The 21196-nt window shown below is 38.2% G+C and overlaps 2 protein-coding genes across 2 annotated transcripts; both read right to left on the bottom strand.

Annotated features, from left to right (window-relative positions):
- Positions 1–7348: 7348 nt before the first annotated feature.
- On the bottom strand, positions 7349–9242 carry bglapl (bone gamma-carboxyglutamate (gla) protein, like). The gene is made up of 4 exons (XM_044188838.1): positions 8926–9242; positions 8467–8808; positions 8262–8358; positions 7349–8010 (listed from the first exon to the last, which is right to left on the bottom strand). The coding sequence occupies exons 1-4, from the start codon at positions 8984–8986 to the stop codon at positions 7908–7910; spliced, it is 603 nt and encodes a 200-aa protein (XP_044044773.1). The 5' UTR covers positions 8987–9242; the 3' UTR covers positions 7349–7907.
- A 5608-nt stretch (positions 9243–14850) lies between these two features.
- Positions 14851–20919, bottom strand: LOC122872839 (endoplasmic reticulum resident protein 27). The gene is made up of 7 exons (XM_044188839.1): positions 20759–20919; positions 19587–19672; positions 17680–17817; positions 17437–17553; positions 16659–16784; positions 16267–16464; positions 14851–14946 (listed from the first exon to the last, which is right to left on the bottom strand). The coding sequence occupies exons 1-7, from the start codon at positions 20814–20816 to the stop codon at positions 14905–14907; spliced, it is 765 nt and encodes a 254-aa protein (XP_044044774.1). The 5' UTR covers positions 20817–20919; the 3' UTR covers positions 14851–14904.
- Between the last annotated feature and the right edge of the window lie 277 nt (positions 20920–21196).

Here is a 21196-nt window from a genome sequence, read left to right on the forward strand (position 1 = left end):
AGCAACAAAGTCCGGTCTTTATACTATGTATGGGGTCTGGTATCCAGTTCTAATAATACATCCATGCTTTCACCCCTGTTCATGTCCCGTGTGAAACCAAAAGTCAACATTGAGTTATTTTAACTTAAGTTAACTTATTTAACGTATTTAACTTACGTCATGTACGTAATGTAACTTAATTTACGTAACTAACGTACTTATTTTAACCCAAACCATGATCTTTTCCTAAACCCAACCAAGTAGTTTTGGTGCCTAAACCTAACTAAACTGTGACCGTTTCATGTTAACCACGTTATGTTTTTATTATTGTTATTATTGTTACCATGATGACGAAGGTCACCTGACTTCATCCACCTTTCCTGCATGTCCAAAACTCATAAAATGCACCATCTCTAACAGTGTTAAATGACACGCGAAAAGCTTAAAAGTGGCGTGCTATTTATACTCCATCCCATGATATCACGTTGGTCTGGGGGCATGGTGGGGAACAGGGAGTGCAGGGCAGGCTGTGTGTCCAGTGTGTATGTATGAGAGTAGTGAAAAGAAGGGAGATAATATGTAGGTTACATTATCAAGGTGCAACTAGAGTAGACAGGCTTTATGGAGACAAACCTCGGACAGTTCCAAAACACCACCGATGTAAAATGTCAATTTCAAAGTGAAAATGCCAACAAAAGAATCCGCCAACACTAATGTGACCGCCAACACTAAAGTCGGAGATATACTTGCTTTTAACCACGCGTTCACGTGCGCATGACGGCTGCCTCACATATCCTGTGTTCATTTGGAGTGTTGGTTGTGCATGTCCTCAGAAATTAATGCGACGCGTCCACAAGATGCACATACGCATACACTCTAGTGTAATCCTCCAGTAACATGCACAGTACATAGGTAAATATGTGAACAATTCCGTTCACGATCCAGACGGTTGTTTACGCAAACGCATGGTTAAAAAGCAAGTATATCTCCAGCTTTACATGACCGCCATATACATTGTTCCTAAACAAGATTCCAAACAGAAGCAGTTGTTGATCACTTGCGGCTCCTACTGGCTGGTTAAGAGGAGTGAGGAGTCAGCAGTCAATGGCGGTATAAAACAGAGCAGTCAATAAAATAGGTTTTTCAAAAATTGTGAATCACTGCAACCATGAAAAATCCTTGAGGATAAAGTCATAAATGTGCACAAAAAATATTAGGCTGTTGGGTCCATTAGTATGCGAAATTAGCTGCGGACAGATACAGACACACACACACACGACCAAACGCGTGAGCCCCTCCAGGCTTACTCCTGGTAGAGACAAAAAGCATAAAAAAGCAGCAAAAGAAATCAAATAGAAGTATAAATGTCCTTAAAGAGCATTTTGACATTTGAATGGTTTCTGTAGCTGAATATATGCAGAAGTAGTAGTTGACAAAAAAACATATTGAAGAAGTATTCTGTTACCTTTTGGGGCTTTTATATTGAAAATACAGCTTACTTTAAGGTGCCACAGTAAGTTCTTGTCACCGTCTAGTGGCTTTTTTTTGTTGTTGAAGATCCAGCATACTACAGGCTAGAGGTGTGTGGTAGTAGTTTTGAATTGTGAATTAAACCTGGAACAGCTGAAGGTTTGAATTTATTAACAGTTAAAAAGGTGAGAGAGGTCCCAACTGCCTAAAAGAGCTCAGCAGCAATACACCAAACAGAAACAGAGGCAGAAACTGATATAGGTGTAATCAGCCAATCAAAATGAAAATATGACTGTGGGTCATATCGCTGAAATGTTTTACCCGTGAGTGTCAGGGGACTTTGCAGAAGATGTAGATATGTAATTTGTGTGGGTAAAGTTAAAAATGACTGAGAAATCACATTTTAAAAAGTCCCCACATTTGTGTTTTTGCTCAAGAGAGCCAAAACATTATTAGTTAATGAGACAGTTGTAGGGCTCTCTTGGTTCTTTGAAAGAGCTATTCAAAAACTCTACGTCCCAATGCTTAAATACTTGCATTGTGTAAAAGAGGACAAATTAGTCTACATTTTGATGTACAAATTGAAAGTTGTGGATGTTACAAGGGTTGTAGTCAGAAATTTTGGAAAAAGCAGTACAGCAGAAGAGGATCAGTGGGTGACATCACAGGTCATGTGACACACTCTAAGCAGCCCACAAATTAAAAAAGGACTAAAAATAGCATGAAACTCAAATTGTGGTTATTCAAAAACTGTGAATCATTGTAACTGTAAAGTCATGTGCCGCGTTTAAAATGGTGTATTATGTTTCATCTGTTTATGTGGAGGGGATGCCCGTTTCATGTCATTAGGAGACAGAAACCTTTGGCAATAAGTTTACCTTGCACATAACATCAAATAAGACTACATTACACAATTTAAAAAATGAAATTGAATGAAATAAAAACATTCAAGATACATTTTTTAAAATTATATTACCAAAGTAATCCGATTACAATAGCAATCATATTACATTACAACTATTTGATTACAAAAATTATAAATGAATTTACAAACGCAATCCAATTGAGTAATCAGTTTATGAAAGTAGTCAGATTACAAAGTAATCCAATTACAAAAGTAATCTGATTACCAAAGTAATCTGATTGACTCCTTTCCCATTGCCAGTAGACTAGTTTGCCTTTCTGTTTTTTCCTCATGTGTCACGTTCAACGTCACGAATGTGCTGGGCTTAGTAACAGGCTAACAATCCATTACCTAGGTAATCAGATTACAAAAGTAATCATATTACAAAAGTAATCAGATTACAAAAGTAATCAATTACCAAAGTAATCTGATTACACAAGTAGGCGATTACAGAAGTAATCCGATTACAAAGTAATCAAATACAAAAGTAACCTGTTTACAAAGTATCCTATTTACAAAGTAATGCTCTGAACACTGGGTTTCCAACATTTTCTTCTACTTTCGAGCCTACATGATGTCATGGTGATCGGCCACCTGCGCTCATCTGTATTGATGATTTATTTGTTTGTACTGTTTGTATAATTCATTTCTCAATAAAGAATTGAAAAAAATAAAAAGGACATCTGTGTTTATGATCTGCTACAGGCACAGCTCAACCACGAAGTACAAGGACACGCCCATCCCCCCACTCGCTCAGTCTGTCTAAATTGTTTGACCGCTCTGCTCATAGTGCTAAAATGAAGTTTGGAGACTACTTTGCTCAGAACTAGACGTCTTCGGAGGTTGTTCAGTATGTCTCGCAGAAAGTGCTTTTTCGGTTGTGAAGGAAAGTTAGTTAGTTTCTTGATGGACAGATGGTTATGCTAACCATAGTAGATACTGCTAACCGTAGTAGCTACCGTTAGGCATGCAGCTAGCGCTACAAAGTAATCAGATTACAAAGATTACAGATTTTTTATACTTGTCAGGAAGAATGGTTTTTCACTTGGTTACACCGGTGGTGGAAGACGTGGAGAAGAAGTACTAACAATACCAAAAAGTACAGTTACTCAAGCTGAAAGAATACAGCAGAAGAACTTAGAAGTTATTAAAAATGGCAAAAGTTATCCAGTTATGAAGGCAATAAGATTACATGACAGTAATTAGACTGCATTACAAAAGTTAGGTTACATTAAAGAATGGAAAGAAAAAACTACAAATGTGGAGTGTGTCAGTCAGGTACATCAGTGATGTAGATGGGAGTGGGTCAGGGAGTCTAAGGTGCTGCTGCAAGCGGGTTCCTCTGTACCTTCAAGTACACATATAAAGAAGACACAGCAATACCCTTTTTACACCAAAAGTAATCCTTTTACAGAAGTAATCCGATTACAATAGTAATGTGATTACAAAAGTAGGCAGATTCCGAAAGTGATCAGATTACTTTTGTAATCTGATTACTTTCGGAATCGCTTCTGAAAAAAGTAATGTGATTACAATATTTTCACTTGGTCACACCAATGTTGGAAGACGTGGTGGAACAGTAACAATACCAAATAGTACAGAAAATAGTACATATAGTAAAAATTTACTTAAATAGTATTATATGCAAAATCTAGTTAAAATATCAAAAGTAAAATTATTCAAAATGCAGAATGTTCCCCTTCAAAAGTTTATATTATCATTCATGCATTAACTTGTAAGTAGTATTGTTGTGGCTGGTTATCAAACAGTGTTAGGGATTTACTGGTAATACTTCTGTACTTATACTTAAGTGGGATAATGAATGTATCTTTTACCTGTTAGAGTGTTTTTGCATTGTTACATTGGTATTTCAAAAAAAGTAAAAGATCAGAGTACTTCTTCCATCACTGCTAGTTTCAAACTAGTGTTTTACCAAACTAGGTTGCACTCTCAAACCTAAGACTTTAGTAATGTCTAAATTGGTTGCTCAGAAACATCTCTAGCGCCGTCCAATCAAAAGCAATTAGCTATGTAAACAGAAAGTCACTGTAGCATCAGGAGTTGTAATTTCAAAAATTACAATTTTAGGGGGGCAAACAATTTGTTAACTGCCAGTCCTTTGTGAACATAGTTAGCACTTTGTTTTAATTATATATGCATAAATGAAGAAATATGTATGTTTCAGAGACAGTAACGTAGTTTAAAATGAGTGGGAAGTATCTTACGTTATTCTAACATTATCGGCAAAAATTCATGTTTAATGATTAAAAATCATCCCAGAGTTAGCTACATCATTATTAAACAGCATTTTATCAAGCGTCAGGTCAGATGCGTTGTCAACCATATCCATATTCCCTCTATTACTCTTCACTCTGACTAGGTCATCTATTAGCAACCTAACGTTAGCTATGCACCAGTTACACCTGGCAGTTACTAGCTAGCTGTAAATATTTAGTAGCAACTAATCTCTACATAAGAACTAGTTTGTGTCGTGCGACCTGTTTTAATTCAGTGACACAGAAATCTCCACTTTCATAACTGAGCTAAGGTTGAACTTAAGAAGAGCTAGTGCAATCAGCTCCTGGACTCTATAGAGAAAATCAATAGCAGATGGTCTTTTCTGCTGTCTCTGTTAATGATAAAACAGCGGCACAGTGCATCCATCCACGGTCTACTTGGCATCTCAGCACGTGACAGGGTGTGTCGTAGCTAGGCTATAACATCTCAGAGGGCACACACTGATCAGGCCTACACACTGTTAATCTTATCTATACTTTGGCATCTTTGAGGCATAATCTTTTTAACCCTTTCATGCATGAATTATAACAACCTCAGTCAGGATTAATTCCCTGTGTTTTTATTACTCTTTAGTCATGACATTTTTTTTTCATGTTTTAAAAAAACTTCATTTGTTTAAACATGCATTTTTCAAGGAGTTTTTCACATGTCCACTCAGGTGGACAGTATGCCTTTGTGTTTTTAACTGTATTTAAAAAAACAATGAATAAAATTATATATTATGTAACAAACTATAAAATAATATGCATTTTTAATGCTATTAAACTAATGTGTTCACATATTTTATTGTTAGTAGTTACTTGAGGTTACCATTTTTTTTTTACCTGCAAGGGTCTCCTACTACAGAAAGATTGGCAAGATATTGCTGAGCTGCTCAGCATTTCTGGCCATCTGTCGGCCATTTTAGTTTTGAGAAACTTTTTGTTGCACTTACAATGGCTGGCCAGTGGTTGGCAGTGTATTGGATGACACACTATCGTCCACTGCGGTGGCTGATGTGCAACTATACCATCAAACCCATACAGATACAAGAAAATGGCTTTTGAATAGCTGTCCACTGTAGTGACCACTATGCGTGAAAGGGTTAAATCTCCAACACCTAGTTTAAGAAATAAAACGTGTTTTTATTTTTGTTACTTCACTTGGATGTTTGAGCTTCACTGTGCAGAATTTGACACTAGAAATCTGTTTTCACTTTTATCTGCTGAAGTTTTTTCTGTGTTCTCCTTAAATCATCAGTCTGTATGGTGTTTACACGAGTGAAATATTCAAACCCAAGCCTCCATGTCTATTATGGCACAAATCAAAATATTCTTGATGTCAGTTTTACCTATTTGGTATTTTTGAAACCATGAGCTCTCAAGTAGAATTTGAAATAAAGTTCTGTGGGTTTGGCTGCACCTAATGAGTTTGGCCACCAGTGAACTAAAACTGTCATGAGTTTGTCTTACCTACAGCAATGTATCACTTTATATCACAATGATATCAGCCGATCAGAGGATAAAATCATGTATTTTTTTTGCAAGTCTCCAGTCTCTGCACTGGTCGAATTCCAGCACAGAGTTTCAAACAAGTCTTTACCAAACCCCAAGCAGAAATGTTTTCATGTATTACAATTAAATTCAGGATTAAGTCCTGATTTGTGGACTGAAAACATTAGAACATCTGCTCAGATCTGTTTGACTGACCAACACTGTCATCTAGTGGTAAATATAACAGCAGTAGCACAGATGAGGACAACTAATTAGTGAATAAGGGAGAGGTAGAGACTGTTGATGATGTTACCATTTGTATTGAGCATGTTTATGTATGACAGAGAATCTGATACTAATTCACTACAGAATATATCTTAGCATTAAAGCGCCGATAATCAATGCTTTTATATCAACAATGGATTACATGACCTACTTGTATGCAGATGGTGTCATTCGTGGAGAGGAACCCACAGGATATTATCACCCGATTCTGCAGTTCACCTCAGCTCAAATGAGCTAGCGTGTTTCAGTTCATTCTTTTGGCTTTCTGTCTGACAACTTCACTGTTTTGGTTCAGTCTCACTGCTCTCATAGTGTTGTTGTCTGATAACCCGGCTGTACACTACCTGCTGAGCACCAAACAGCTGACAGACAAAGTCAGCGACTGGTTTGTGAACATAGTGGAGCATTTAGCAGCTGAATAGCAAGCCCCAGTGTGTGCCTCTCATCTATTGGCATGCATTTGGGTCACAGAGGTAACCCTCGGTTTCTCTAAAGAATAATTGACCGGCGATGTTTGAAAAACCCAGAAGGCTGTTTAAAAATACTTCTTTTGAAGGGATTTCCAGAATCCCAGAAGACTCTTCTAACCATCTGGATGAAAAAATATTATCCGTCCGCTGAATGATAAAAAAAGATTTTTCTTTAGAAAAAAGATAGCAGCCCTTCATAACTTAGGAAACGGGTTAAAAATGGCCAGAAACACAACTACAACCAAATGCTAATGTTGCACTGTGTCTGCTGGATGTGTAAATAGGCAACTGTTTGCTAACACGTTAATCATATCAACTTTATAAGGTGACAGTATGTCAGTGTTGTTTACAGTATGTTTCCCCTACCCTCAAGTGGTGAAAAAATCAGTTATTGCAGGTTTAAAGGCATAATGTCATTCTTTACATTGGGTTACCATCAAAACATAACTAGTCATTGAGGACTACAACAATTCGACAAAACAAAATAATTTATTATTTCCAAACCCAGAGGCAATTTGTGGTTACAGTAATTACAAATAACTGATGTGCATCTTACACACACTGCACACTACCACTATCAATACACTACTACTAAAACTACAGTACCTCATTACTGCATCCACTACATACTAGAACTACTGCTTCTAGTTAAAGAAAGACTAAAGCACGATATAAAAACATCAATACATTAACATAAAACACATCTGCACTTGTAGCACCATTCATTGTATTATATTATAGAAATGAAGAATAATTTAATCTTGTGTGGGCTACTACATACTTCACAGGCTTGTGTTTCCATGTGCCTCTCTCTGAATGCCTGGAGGAGGCCTTTTCATACAGGACCACTAAAGCTGGTCACTTATGCAAGGATTTGTGCCAAAAAAAAATAAATCTCCATCTAGCATCATAACATAGGCCAAACCCTTTTTTTTGCTCCTTGTCTGGATTCAGGGGAGTTGTTGCACCGTTTTATTACAAAATGAGAGAGAAAACGGTTCACATGTGGATGAAAGAGGAGTCTTTAGCTTAGAAGGGGATGGGTCCATAGTATGCGATGTACGCGGCGACGATGCCTGCAGTGTCAGCCATCTCGTCACAGGCGACGTTCAGCTCGCACACCTCTCTCAGGCTGGATGGCAGAGGAGAGAAAAGGGTTTAGAAGGCTTGTAAAATGTCTGGAGTGTCACTTTAGACATAACCTAAGATTCCGTATTTTAGTTCTGTGTTGTGTTTTTTTTTTTTTTACACCAGAATAAAACATAAAATGATTATTTGATCTTAAGTAGGAACTTTGCTTCAAGGAATTTATGTCCACGTAGTGTACAACATGTATCGTTGCTTGTTGAGTCAGTTTTACCCAATTACAGTAAATAACTGTACCTTTCCAGCTGCACAAGGGTGAGGCCTCCTGCTGGGGCAGCTCTTCTTCTCCTCAGGAGAACGGCAGCCAGGTCTCTCTTCATAACCACCTGAGCAGCTGTGGGGACAAACTCTCTGGAGTTTACTTCTTTTCCAGTCATACGAAAAATTCAAGTAATTCTAAAAGCACGCAGAGATTTTTTATGGAAACAAAAATGTTGCTTACCCTCAGCGCTGGCTGACTCCGATGACGACGAGGAGGATGAAGAAGAAGAGGAAGAAGCGGAGGAGTCGGATTCGGAGGAAGAAGATGCAGAAGATTCAGAGGAAGAGGAGGAGGACGAGGACGAGTCGGAGCTGGAGTTAGAATCAGATCCTGAAGAGTCTGAGGAAGAGTTAGAGTCAGATGCAGAGGTTGAGGCTGAGTCGGACTCGGACTCGGAAGAAGAGCTCGATGAGGAGGATGAATCGTGGTCGGCAGCCGCGGTGTCGGCAGCCGCGGGGTCAGCAGGTGCAGCTTCATCAGCTGTGTCGGCAGCAGGGTCCACGACAACCTCTGGTTCAACAGCTGGGGATCACAGAAAATAACACTTTTATACACACACTGTAAGTGCTCACATTGTTCCAAATAACATAGAGGACAGTATTGGGAATCACAGCAATGATGAGGTGAGTTTGTCCTTACCGCCCATGGACCAGCACACTGACAGGAGAGCACAGATGGAGAGGAGAGCCAGAGTCTTCATGATGACTTGTAGTTAGTTTCTGTCTGTAGACAAGTTGCTTTCTTGATCGCTTGCTCTTCTTAGCTTTCCCTCGATGGCTTGTTCTGTTTCTCTCCCCCAATTCGAGGTTAATATATACTGTAGTCCACCTCCTTTGTCAGACCAGGCCCACACAATGAGATTCGGATTGGCTGGGGAATCAAATGTCAACGTTTCCGCTTCCACTTGTCCTGAAAACTGCCATAAACACCCACGCAGGCCTGGCACAGAGTCCAAAAACCCATTCACACGCACAGAAACTTACACGGCCGCAAACATCCCTGGCATTCAACTGAACGTACAGTGCATGTGCTGTATATAAGGTTGTATGTGTGTATGTAAGCCTTTACATTAAAGCCAGTCCATGACAAACAGAGAATCATGAGGAAAGTGTGACTGTACACTTCAGGGGATTCCCCTTCTCCACGATGCACATGCATACACACAAATATACACTCATAAATATTTTACCTTTCATTTTAAAGAGCTCTTATAACCCACAGATAAATGTCAAATTTAATAACTGAATTGACATCTTAAAATTGTTTCTCTCTCTCTGGCTTTTGGATAAACTTAACTGTATTTTTCTCATATTTTCTCCAACAAAAATGCCCTCATTTCCCTGTCAATCATTTTCTGAGGTCAAACCGAATCATTTTTATACCCGTCTTGTTTACCCATCCTGTACATCCCCTTCAAGATCCTCCCAGTCCTCACCCCTCATCACTGGAGTATAAATAATACAACAAAACCCATGAAAGTCCAAACCAGTGGTGTTACTGATCTCTATAAAATAACCTTAAAATGTGATTGGATTTTAATCAGGGAGACCCGCTGCAGGGTTGCCGCTTTAACATCGAGTTTGCCAGTTCTGCTATTGCTGTTACGTTACTATAGCCTACTCTTTGCCCCAGATGTGATCTCCCACCCCCACAAACCCCAAACTATTGCCTGAGACGACCACAAGCTACTAATCAAGTGACACGGAACAGCAGTGAGCCTCATTATGCGACAGGGCTTAATTAAAGTGTTGCAGAGTCCCACCAGAACCGCAGTCAGTCACTATTTCCAGATCCATGTCGGTCCAGCTCCCGGCCAGATCCAGGCACGGCCACGGCTTACCAACAGCAACAGTGGTCCAATGCACAGCCTCGCTTGATGTGTTTCAGCATATACAGCTAAATATAGGCCACCCCCATGTGTTGGATGCACAGCGTTATGCATGCGGGTTTGGATGCAGCTTTCTGTTTGTGCAATACAGTGTAAGTGTGGCTTCAGCTGTGGTTTATGATAAAAAATGGTATTTGGAGATCTAAACCGTATTGCAGTTTAAATACTGTCTAGATAACCAAACATGTATGCACACATATCACTTCATGTATATATATATATATATATATATATATATATATATATGAAGGGCCCCCAGACAGCTTCATCCATCATCCATCATGTAGTAAGAAATTCAGTGCTGCTGCAGAGTGACCTTGGTGTCCTTCGTGTTTCATAGTCTTGTGGTGTCAGGGATTTGTTTTGGACCTCTTGCTGTGTAATTTCAATGTCTGGTCCAGTGTCCATTTTTGTGGATGCATTTCAGTGCTTGGGGGACACAGTTAGAGAAAACAATCTTCCCGACAATACGGTGTCTAAGGCATTTGGATCAGTGGCTTTTTTGTTGTTGCATCTCAGCTTTGAAATCAGTGTTTTTTACTTTTGTTCTGGGTTTACACATTTCCTGTCTGTCCAGCAGAAAGTGGAAAACTTACACACACAGGTGCACACATACTGTATGATAGACACTATACTGTGTATGATCTTGTCAGTCAACTCATATCAGTAATAAACATCCTAGCTTCTTCTATATTAGATGATCTGTTATCCTCACAGGTAAAAATGTAATGCTGTGTTTATTGACAAGGCCAGAAGAAGAGAACACATTGCACCTGTTTTAAGGTCGTTCCCTGTCAGTTTCTGTACTGTTTCTTAAATTCTTGTTTTTAAAACACTTCCCCGTCCTCTGGCTTAAGTCTTTTAGTTATTCCAAAGTGCAGGACAGAAACATTTGGTGAGGCAGATTTTAGTTTTTATGCCCCGAGCCGTTGGGACAGGCTGCCCGAGTTTTTAAATGTCTTTCTAAATCTCTGTAAACACAAACTTTAAACCTTCTTCTTTAGCCTGGCTTAGAATGTTTTATGGCCCCCACTTCAATTATATTTAATGATTTATTTTATTTTATCAATGTTTTAAAATGTTTTGTTGCCTTTTATCTGTTTTATTTGTTATTATCTTTTTTATTGGTGTTGTATTACTTCTTTTTCTCATGTGTTAGTCTTAAATAGTTTTACAGTTTGTGTGTGTTTGTGTATTTGTGTGTATGTGTATATTATTGCAACAAACAACCTTTAAATGAGTTAAATGAGCAGTTACGGGCATGCATTTAGACTTTTCTTTTTAAACCATTACCTCACTGTGCGTGTGGACTCTCATAACTTAGAGAGAACATGTCCTGTTGTTGGTAAGTGTAAGTGTAACCTCAGCAAGGTGACAGGAACTTAAGGGAAATATGCTATAATAAAAACTAAATGATAAAAAAAAGTTAGATGTGTGATTTTGTATTAAGGTATGTAAATATAAGCAAATTTAACATGCAGCATCCACAGTTCCTCATGTTTAGATATAGTGAACAGTGTAGAGGTGTTGAGGGACATTGGACCTAAAAGTGTCCTATATATTTTTGCATTCGATGTGAAAATAATTTTCTACTGTACAAATAAGAAGAGAGATTTACTGAGCAAAAAATGTACCTTGGTAACCATTCTGCCACGTAGGCACAGGTTTAGATCTCCTGCAGGACCAGTCTTAACTCACTGACAACAGTGATAAACAATAGTGATAACACAGAGCCAGAAGAACAACTATTTAATATTATCTAATGAACTACATACTGTACTATACAGTATTTTCGTTCTCTGTCAAATGCACCAGGATGGCCTTATGGAAGGAAAAACAGATAGCATCACATGGCATTGTAAAAGTTGGATGTATTTTGAAAACCTGGGAATAACCGGTTAGAGACTTGACTAGAGACTAAAACTATTACCTACAGTATACTTATTGCTTACTTATTAGAGACTAGTCTTACGTAGATTTATGAGGTTTCCTTGGGACTGTAAGAGCCAAGTTACTGCTCAGTTTAGACCAACATGATCAGGTTCCAGGATTTGCAGTGTTTTGGAAAACTTGTGCGTAGTTTGAACAGTGGATGAAGGAATAGAGTTGTCACATGTGACATGTCATGAAATAAGTATTCAGATCCTTTATTTAAGGTAAAAATACTAATACCACACTGTAAAAATACTCCACTACAAGTAAAAGTCCTGCATTCAAAATCTTACTTAAGTAAAAGTATGTACGTATTATCAGCAACATGTACTTTTAGTATCAAAAGTAAAAGTACTCATTATGCAGAAGAATGCTCCCTGTCAGTGTCAGTGTTTGGATTAATATTGCTGCTGCATTAATGTCTATGTTGTATTTAACTGCTGTAGATGTCTAAGGTTGAGCTAATTTTAACTACTTTATATACCATTGGGTATTTTCATCTACAGTAATGCATCATATTCTATAAGATCATCATATGTTTGTAGCGTCGATGTCCTGTGAGAACCACGTAAAGCTCATGAAAAGTGCTCAGAAATACAACCCTGTTTTCAGCTTTGTGACGATGCATTTTCCAGCTAATCCAAGGCGGTTTTTATTTATCTTAAGAAGTAGGAGAATTTTCTCAACCCACAAAGGAAAACTTCTTCCTTCAGTTTATCAGAAACATTCAAAATCAAAATCACCAAATTTGGAGATACATGGTTTTCACTGGACATGAAGGGTATGAAATTGTAATTGAAAAGTAACTAGTATCTAAATTTGTCAGACAAATGTAGTGGAGTAAATAGTACAATATTTGCCTCTGAGATGTTGTGGAGTAGAAGCAAAACGTTGCATAAAATGAAAATACTAATGTAAAGTACAAGTACCTTGAATTTGTACTGAAGTACAGTACTTGAGTAAATGTACTTAGTTACATTCCACCACTGTTTCTCACCATCAACCTCACCAGCTTGCGCTCATAAAACCCTACTATAGCTGCAGTTACATAATTCAAGTGGCTGAGCTTCTGACCTTCCTCATTAGTGTTTCCACTGTAACCAGCATTAAACTAAAGTAATATGGTACATATATGGCTAAAATATAATCCATCATGAGTTATAGTTGCTATACCCAGAGGACTTAAACACTGTACTGTCAAATCAGTGTGATGTATTTGTACAAATAAATACAAACCTATAAAGTAATCCTTGTAGCCAGTGTGGTCACATTATCTCTCACAGTATATTGTGTAAAAGCATGACGACTGTCATTCTGTTGCATTACTGTCCTGCGTACCAGAATTTCTTGGCACACACAATCCAAACTATCAGGCTATATTATGTCAACTAACTGTACTGCAGATTATTGATGTTAACACAGAACAGTGTGAAGAGATAAATGCAGGTGTTTAGCATGACTTTTTAAAATGTCTATCATCACCAGTATAGGCAGGCCTCTTTTGTAAAGTGTTTTATCTATGTGTGCGCTCTCTGACATGGAAAAAATGATCAGAAGTAGATTGTTTATGATCATAAACAGGAGGCTGTGCAAATGTTTGTACTTTTAGAGCAGTTGTAATTGAACATGATTAGAGATCAGAAGGATCCTTACTTATTTATTAAAATTACAGAAACAATATGTTAATAAGCAACACAATTGTACAATAAATCTGATTTTTATTTATCAGTAATTAGTGACCATATTGTTTCTGGTATGAGTTTGCAATATTATTTAAATGTATACATTTATGGGACTAACTGTTTGATAAAGAGGCATTATCTTCCAGTTTGCCTTTTGATGGTATAAAAGTAAAACACACTGTCGTCTCAGTGCTGCCCAGAGACCCCTATCAGTTCTTTACGTAACACTGTCTCGATTGCAGCCATAAACAAACTCAGATGGCAGGCGACACATACTGTATATTTCCATCTGGTCTCTGAGAAACGTCCACCTGCCAGGCTTTCCCAGATTCTGCCGGATGCATCCGCTTGGCAAAAAAACACCACTAATTATACTGATCCCAGTCTGGGCCTTGAAATTCCCTTCTTGCTTGGGAGAATATTTTTGGAGACAAGCCCAAACGTTTTCACTCTTGATGTCCACAGCCCATCTGTTGTTCTTTTATAGAGCTTTTATAGCCTTTATTGCTAAATTCTCTCCCTTTTATCCATATTTAGAGCTTGATATGTCTTTGAGTCAAATCTCTCAAACTTGAATTGGATGCCCTGCTTTCAACTGTGTGTGACTGCTGCCTCTTCTACACTGGGGGTTTCCATGTTAGTTTATCCTGTACAGATGATGTTTTTCATTTTATTTACACACTCTTCTATCCAGGATGAATCATATGAGAAACCACTAACTACTGTGTCTTGACTGCCTTGGTCCATATCTTCCCAGTCTGCTCTCCGTCACTCTCTCTGAGGTCGGTTTGTTGTGGTTCTGACAATAACTTTAGTGGACAGACTAACAAACTCCGGCAGATCTCTGCGACTTGTGGCCAGTGTGACCCGTGGCCTGCTAACCAGACCGCAGACAGGCTCACACTCGCGTAAACAGACAAAACGTAACACACACGAGTAAATAAGTGAGGACACATGATAAACACACGCACACATGCAAATGTTCACTTTGCATAGTTTCCATGTGTTGGAGGAAAGAAAGTCTAACACAGACTTTTCACAGAAGAAAGAAATCACATCAGACACATTTAGTCTTTTATTTAATATATATTAATTCATTTACATTCCTTCTATGTCCTAGAGCTCTGTTTTGGCTTCTGCTCCTGCCTGCTTCACCTCCTGAAAAACATAAAGGTGTGATAAGTGAAATACAGCAGACAATACAGTATGGAGGGAATATATGACACTTATATCTACATCAAGTTTACCTAAGTTTATTTATGTAGCATTTCACAGACACAGACATAAAAAGTCTACTATTGGACTGAATTTCTTTCAGAGGAAAGCTCATTTAATTTAGGAATGAACTTCATCCATGTCAACAGCACTGGTGCATTATGAGATGTTCTTTAACCTACATCATTTGGGCTCTGCTTCATTTCTTAAATTTTGGCAAGAATTTTAATTTATTCAGTTTCAGAAGAATATAACAGACAAGGAAAAACACAAGGGTCTAAGGAGAGAGGGTGTCGTATGATGTGCAGATTGTAAAGCCCCCCGAGGCAAATTTGTGATTTTGGGCTACATAAACAAAATTGACTTAACTTGAATTTATAAAACACATTTGCCAGGTATACATGCAGGTAAAGGGCCTGGGATTATGAAGTTACAGTCAGTGCCATTCCTTCTCAAGAAATAATCCTGTAGAAATCTTAAATAAAAATCTGTAAGAAATTGTGATGTAATTGAAATGTACAAAACTGCAGCTTCAAGGTTGAAACTGTTTGTATTATTGGTGATGAACCTGAGGAGGGTAATTTAAAGAACTATGCAATTGTCTAAAAATTCTTATCAGTTCATTCCTTTCTTAACACGTGAAGGAACTCCAGTTTGCTCACTACTGCATTGTGCATCACAATCTTTTTTTATCTCAGTAACATTTGTTTCAGATGCCATTTTAAATGCCATCTGTTGTCCACCTAGTTTAATTTATATTATATGATTTCATTCAGTGTCACATTGTTGATACCCCATCACTAACTGTGATACTTCTGTCTTGTTGTGGGGCTTCAGACTCTGCGTCACACCCAGCTGGAGCTCTGTGTGGTGTAACAGAGAAAATGAATGCACAGAGCGAGGTTTCCTGTCTTTTGTGCGGCACATATACTTTAAAGTGACGGCAAGAAGTGCTTTTATTCTTGTTGTGCATTACTGGTGTGCCTTAAAGTCACCGCCACTTTGCTCTCTGCCACTTTTCCAAACATGACGAGTGAACGAGTATACCTGTTTTGTTTTTATTGAGCAGTTTCTTGTTTTTTTTTTTATTTCTTAATTGTGCTGCTTATTTTAAATCTCTTGGCTGCTTTTGTTTGCTTTAAATTGTTCAAAAGTCAGTCTACATGTTGCACAAAAATAGGTCTTCTGAGTGCAATTAGCAACATCTAAATCTTAACCAGCTGTTGTAGCTACCAGGTTGAATATGTCTAATCATCTGCTCACCTTCAGTTCCCCTCGTATGAAGGACTGGCAGAATTCCCGCACTCGTTCAGTAGAAATCTCTCCCTCAGGTAGGAGCCACTTCATGTCAGAGCCTCCGTCATAGATACCGACTCGTGGGAGGTCCTGAGACTTGAGGCCGAAGTAACCCAGTGACCGGGAGTTGGACTTCACTTCTCCGTTAATCAGCACAAACAAGAACTGGAACACAGTTGTTATGACTTATTTTAGCTCAAGTAACCACATAAATGTAAAATCACCTGGCTGCATTTGATTAGTGGCAGAATATGAATAAAGTATATCACGACCCTGCATTTACTTTAGTTTGATAGATATATCCATGTGAACTTTCCCAACCTGTAAACTATTGTTTTGTAGTTCCCGAATGTTCTCACCTTGCCTGTGAACTCAGGGGCCAGAGCTCTCAGTCGCTCCTTGAGCTCAGTATATTCTTTACTCCCCCGGTTGGCAAAGAGCAGGAGGTGTGACTTCACCTCTGAATTGAACAGGCCCACTGCTGTCTGAGGAGAAACAAAAAAAAATAAATAAATAAATAAATATATATATATATATATATACACATACAGCACAAAGAATGAGGGTTAAGATGAGAGAAGTTATATTCCCACTGGCCGCCCTGATGATCTCCTTTTTCAGAAACCTCTCACCTGACAGGATCTAACAGTCAGAGGCGGGTTATTTTCTAATTACAAATTATATTATAATTATATTTGTCATTTGCTTTTTTTTCTCTGACATTTGATATTTGTGTGCCTACTTAATGTTCTTGTATTAACCCTTTCATTTATGTTGGATAAGTTTATATTCTTGGAATACTCAAGACAAGTTGTAGTGGGGAATATAAAAATGTAAAAGTATAATATTTTCTTCGCTTTTCACTATTTTTCTATTTTGCATTTGTCTTCAGTAAAAATATATTCAAAATGAAAGAATAAAGCTTTAAGGGATAAGTGACAGGAAAAAAAAAACAGTTTGACAGACATAGGCATATTTATTTTGATATTTATTTAAACATTTATTTATTTCTGTATTTATTTATACATTTATATATTTATTTATTGATACTTAAGTCATTTTTCGTCCTCCATAGGCAGGCTGTTGATTGCAGAAAAACATGTACATAATAGTGATAAAGACATGAGTTGGACCTACCACTTGGTTGTATTCTGTGATGTATCGGACCTCGTTGATGGTGATGAAATTGACAAGACCATCAGCTTCAACCTTCTTGGCCTCTGCAAGAACGAGGTTCTCCTGGTGGTTATCTGCCTGGATCACGTGACACACATCATCATCGTCGTCATCATCATAAAACTGACAGCACCCATCACATTTATTATTGAAAAGATGCCTCATGCTGACAGAATCATGCACAGTCACAATGGTGTAAAATACCTTTCTGAAAAGGGTGATGGTGTCTGAGGAGAGGCTGTAGTCAGCCCACACCTCTTTCACAGTGCAAATGGCTACACGGACTGAGTCAACTCGCTTTGCAGCTGCAATGAGCTCCTGATAGCCATGAGTCTCCTCTCCCTGAGACACAAAAGGGCAAGAGAGAGAGTTACCGAGGGAGGTTGTTTTAACTATATCTTGTCTCATCAAGTACATTTTTCTACTTTTTTCAATGACTCTTTTCCACAGTTTGTTTTTCTTTCATTATTTCTCACTATGTAGTGAGTTTAATACCATTTCTTGTCTTTTTCCTTAAAATTTGTGGATTATTATAATTATATTGTCATTCTTGTACAACCTGCTTTGGAAATGCTGGTAAATTTAAAATTCTAAAAGAGGGAAAAATATGCCGTCATCCATGGGTAGAGTGTGACATAAAAATGTAAATCTAGGCAGGCACTTTAAGACATCCTAAGGAGGGCAAGTGGGCTGATATGCATTGGCAGAGGTGGGAAGTAACTACTGTAAGTACATTTATTCAAGGTACTTGTACTTTACTTAAGTATTTCCATTTTGTGCTACTTTGTACTTCCACTTTATTATATTTCAGAGGGAAATATTGTACTTGTTACCCCACTACATTCCTCTAACAACTCTAGAATATTATTTAATTCAAAAATTAAGATTTTATATACAAAATATAAGATGATCTTATAAATATGATGTATTGCTTTATATCAAAAGTACATAAAGTATATAAAGGAATTAAAGTACAGCCAGGTATAGCATTAATATACTGCATACATGTTAATGCATCAGTAATAATAATCCAATTATATAATATATAATAGTCTAAGTATTATTATGTTTCAGATGGACAGATTCATGTTTTAGAGTTTCTTGGCGCACAAAATTATTACTTGTAGACTTCTGTGTCCACTAAATATATTATTAATGTTCACACATGGGCATGGGATATGTTACATTATAAACATTTATCATTACCCTTTAAATTATTATCATCAATACTCACAGTTTTTATTCTTAACCACTGATGAAGTGTTGGGAATAAAAGAAAACATTTCAGAGTTTCCTCTTTCAAACTACTTTTCTCCCTGAAAGACCACCTGTATGTGTATTCTCCTGTTACCATCTTTTTCCTCAAAGAAAAAGAAAACTTGAAAAAAGTGAAATGGGCAGCGAGAGTGAGAGAGTTGGCGAGACAAAGAAATGCACCGGGAAGAGAGAGATGAGGCTGACTCAAAGGAAGGTGAATCACATCTATTTCTGAGGCAGTATTGCATGAGCTCTGGCAATCCGTTTTATCATTTTGCAGCCTGTAATATGTGTCCATTCCCACTGAGTCACAGCACCAATACTTTGGTCTCTTTTTGCCTTCAGCATCACAGTCCAACTATGTGTTATCCTCATGTGCTCTCTGTCTCTCTCCTCCACCCTCCTCCCATGAACCTTCTGCCTGTTTGCACTTGTTTACAAGAGGGTCAATGGAGCCAATCCCACAAGTCTTCCTGTCAAGTGGCCCTCCATCTTCCCCCGCATACAGAGTCTGGCCAAAGGGCTCGCCTCTGTGGGTCAGCCAGCCACTCTCTGTCCTCACAACACCAGCTCTGCCAAAGGTGTGGCCACAGGAAATACATTCTTCTTCGAAATCTATTTGTGAGAGCAGCATCACCGAGACCCGGGTGCAAACAAATGCTGTATTTTTGGAGCCCTCACAGTCTCACTTTTAGCTAATTTGTCTGATCATGTCTGGTTTGCCGCATGCATGTTAGCATAATAAACTAAGCCATAAAACAGCCCCTGTGGGCTCGTTTAAAATATGTTTGAAAGCTTATTTGAGTCATGGTTGAGACATTTTTTTTCTCTATATAGAATTTTTTTTCTCTGACCTCCAGGAATCCGATGACCACCACTTCAGCAGAGTTGATGAAGGCCTCAGCAGCTTTGGTGTCAGTCAGCCTGGGAAGTGCACTGTCTGAGACAGAAAGACACGAGATGCACTAGACACACAATTCACTATAGTTTGTACCTTTACAGTCCCAGTCGTTGTCTAAACAATACTAAGAGCCTACAGCCACGTTAGCGGCTCTGTGAAGCTGTACTTAGACACAGCTGTGGGCTGAATGCTAACATCAGAATGCCAACATCCTCATAATGAAAACGCTATCATGCTGAAGTTTAGCAGGTGTAATGTTCACTATGTTCACCATTTTAGTTTAGCGTGTTAGCTTGCTAATATTTGCTTATTAGCATTAAACACAAAGTACAGCTGAGGCTGAATGTCATTTATTTTGCAGGGGTTTGATCATAAACCAAAGTATTAGACATTAAAATACTGACATGATGATGGCACTGGAGGAAAAGCTAAGGGATCACCAAAGTTATAACGATTCATCCTGAGGGGGATGAATGTCTGTACCAAATTTTTGACGGCAATCTATCCTATAATCGTTGAGATATTTCATTCAAAACCACAAATATGAACCTCATGGTGGCGCTGAAGGAAAAGTCAGGGGATCAGCACAGTAGGACTCATCGTCTTGGAACCATGAATATCTAGACAATATTTTGTGGCAATCCATCAAGTAGGTGTTGAGATATTTCACTATATACGTGAAAACTTTAAACCTGCTGGTGGCACTAGACGAAAAGTCAGGGGATCACCAAAGTCAGTGAGATTTATCCCCTGGGCACCATGAATGTCTACCATATTTCATGGCAAACCATCCAATAGTTGTCAAGACATTTTACTATTTTTACTAAAAACCAAAAATCGATTAGAGATAAAGGCAGGGAATCACCAAAATCATTAAGATTCAGCCTCCGGGGTATGTTAATGTCCAAATGTACAAAACTGTACAAAATTTCCTGGCTAGTGAAAGTGGTGAAAAACTGACTGACTGAACAACACACAGACATGGATAAAACTTGTATAGCAGAGTTGCAACACTGATTAAAATATAAAGAACAAATTATATTATGTTTGATTTTCCACATTGACAGCAGAGAGAAGAACTTGAGAATAAAACCAATAAGACACTGTATACTTAAAGCAATTTACCTTTCTCTGTGGCAATGACAGAAGACACCAGGAGGGAGAAAAACAGAGTGATCAGCATGTTTCAAATGATTCGACAGACAGGGAGGCAGGTAAAGAAAACAAAGCAAGGAATGGCCAGAGGACTTTGTAGCTGTTCGACTCTGTACGAGGAGTCGAGTCACCTCCGCTCTGTCTCTGACAGTCGCCACATGGCTGCAACTTCTCTGAGATGTGATTGGAGGCTTCGTGGGAACCAGCCAGATGCTCTTGATAAGTCAGGGTGCTGGGATGTTGGACTACGTGTCACTGTGCAACAGGGCACAGGTGTATGTGTCTGCACTATGGTATCTGAGGTTGAGAGGGACAATAATGATACAATTTGTCCAGTTGACCTTTGCTTTTGTGAAACACCCCACACACTTTTCTTGTGTCTAAGCATGTCTCATTAGTAGCATCTTT

The sequence above is a fragment of the Siniperca chuatsi genome, linkage group LG3 (assembly GCF_020085105.1).
Source record: "Siniperca chuatsi isolate FFG_IHB_CAS linkage group LG3, ASM2008510v1, whole genome shotgun sequence".
NCBI classification, from domain to species: Eukaryota; Metazoa; Chordata; class Actinopteri; order Centrarchiformes; family Sinipercidae; genus Siniperca; species Siniperca chuatsi.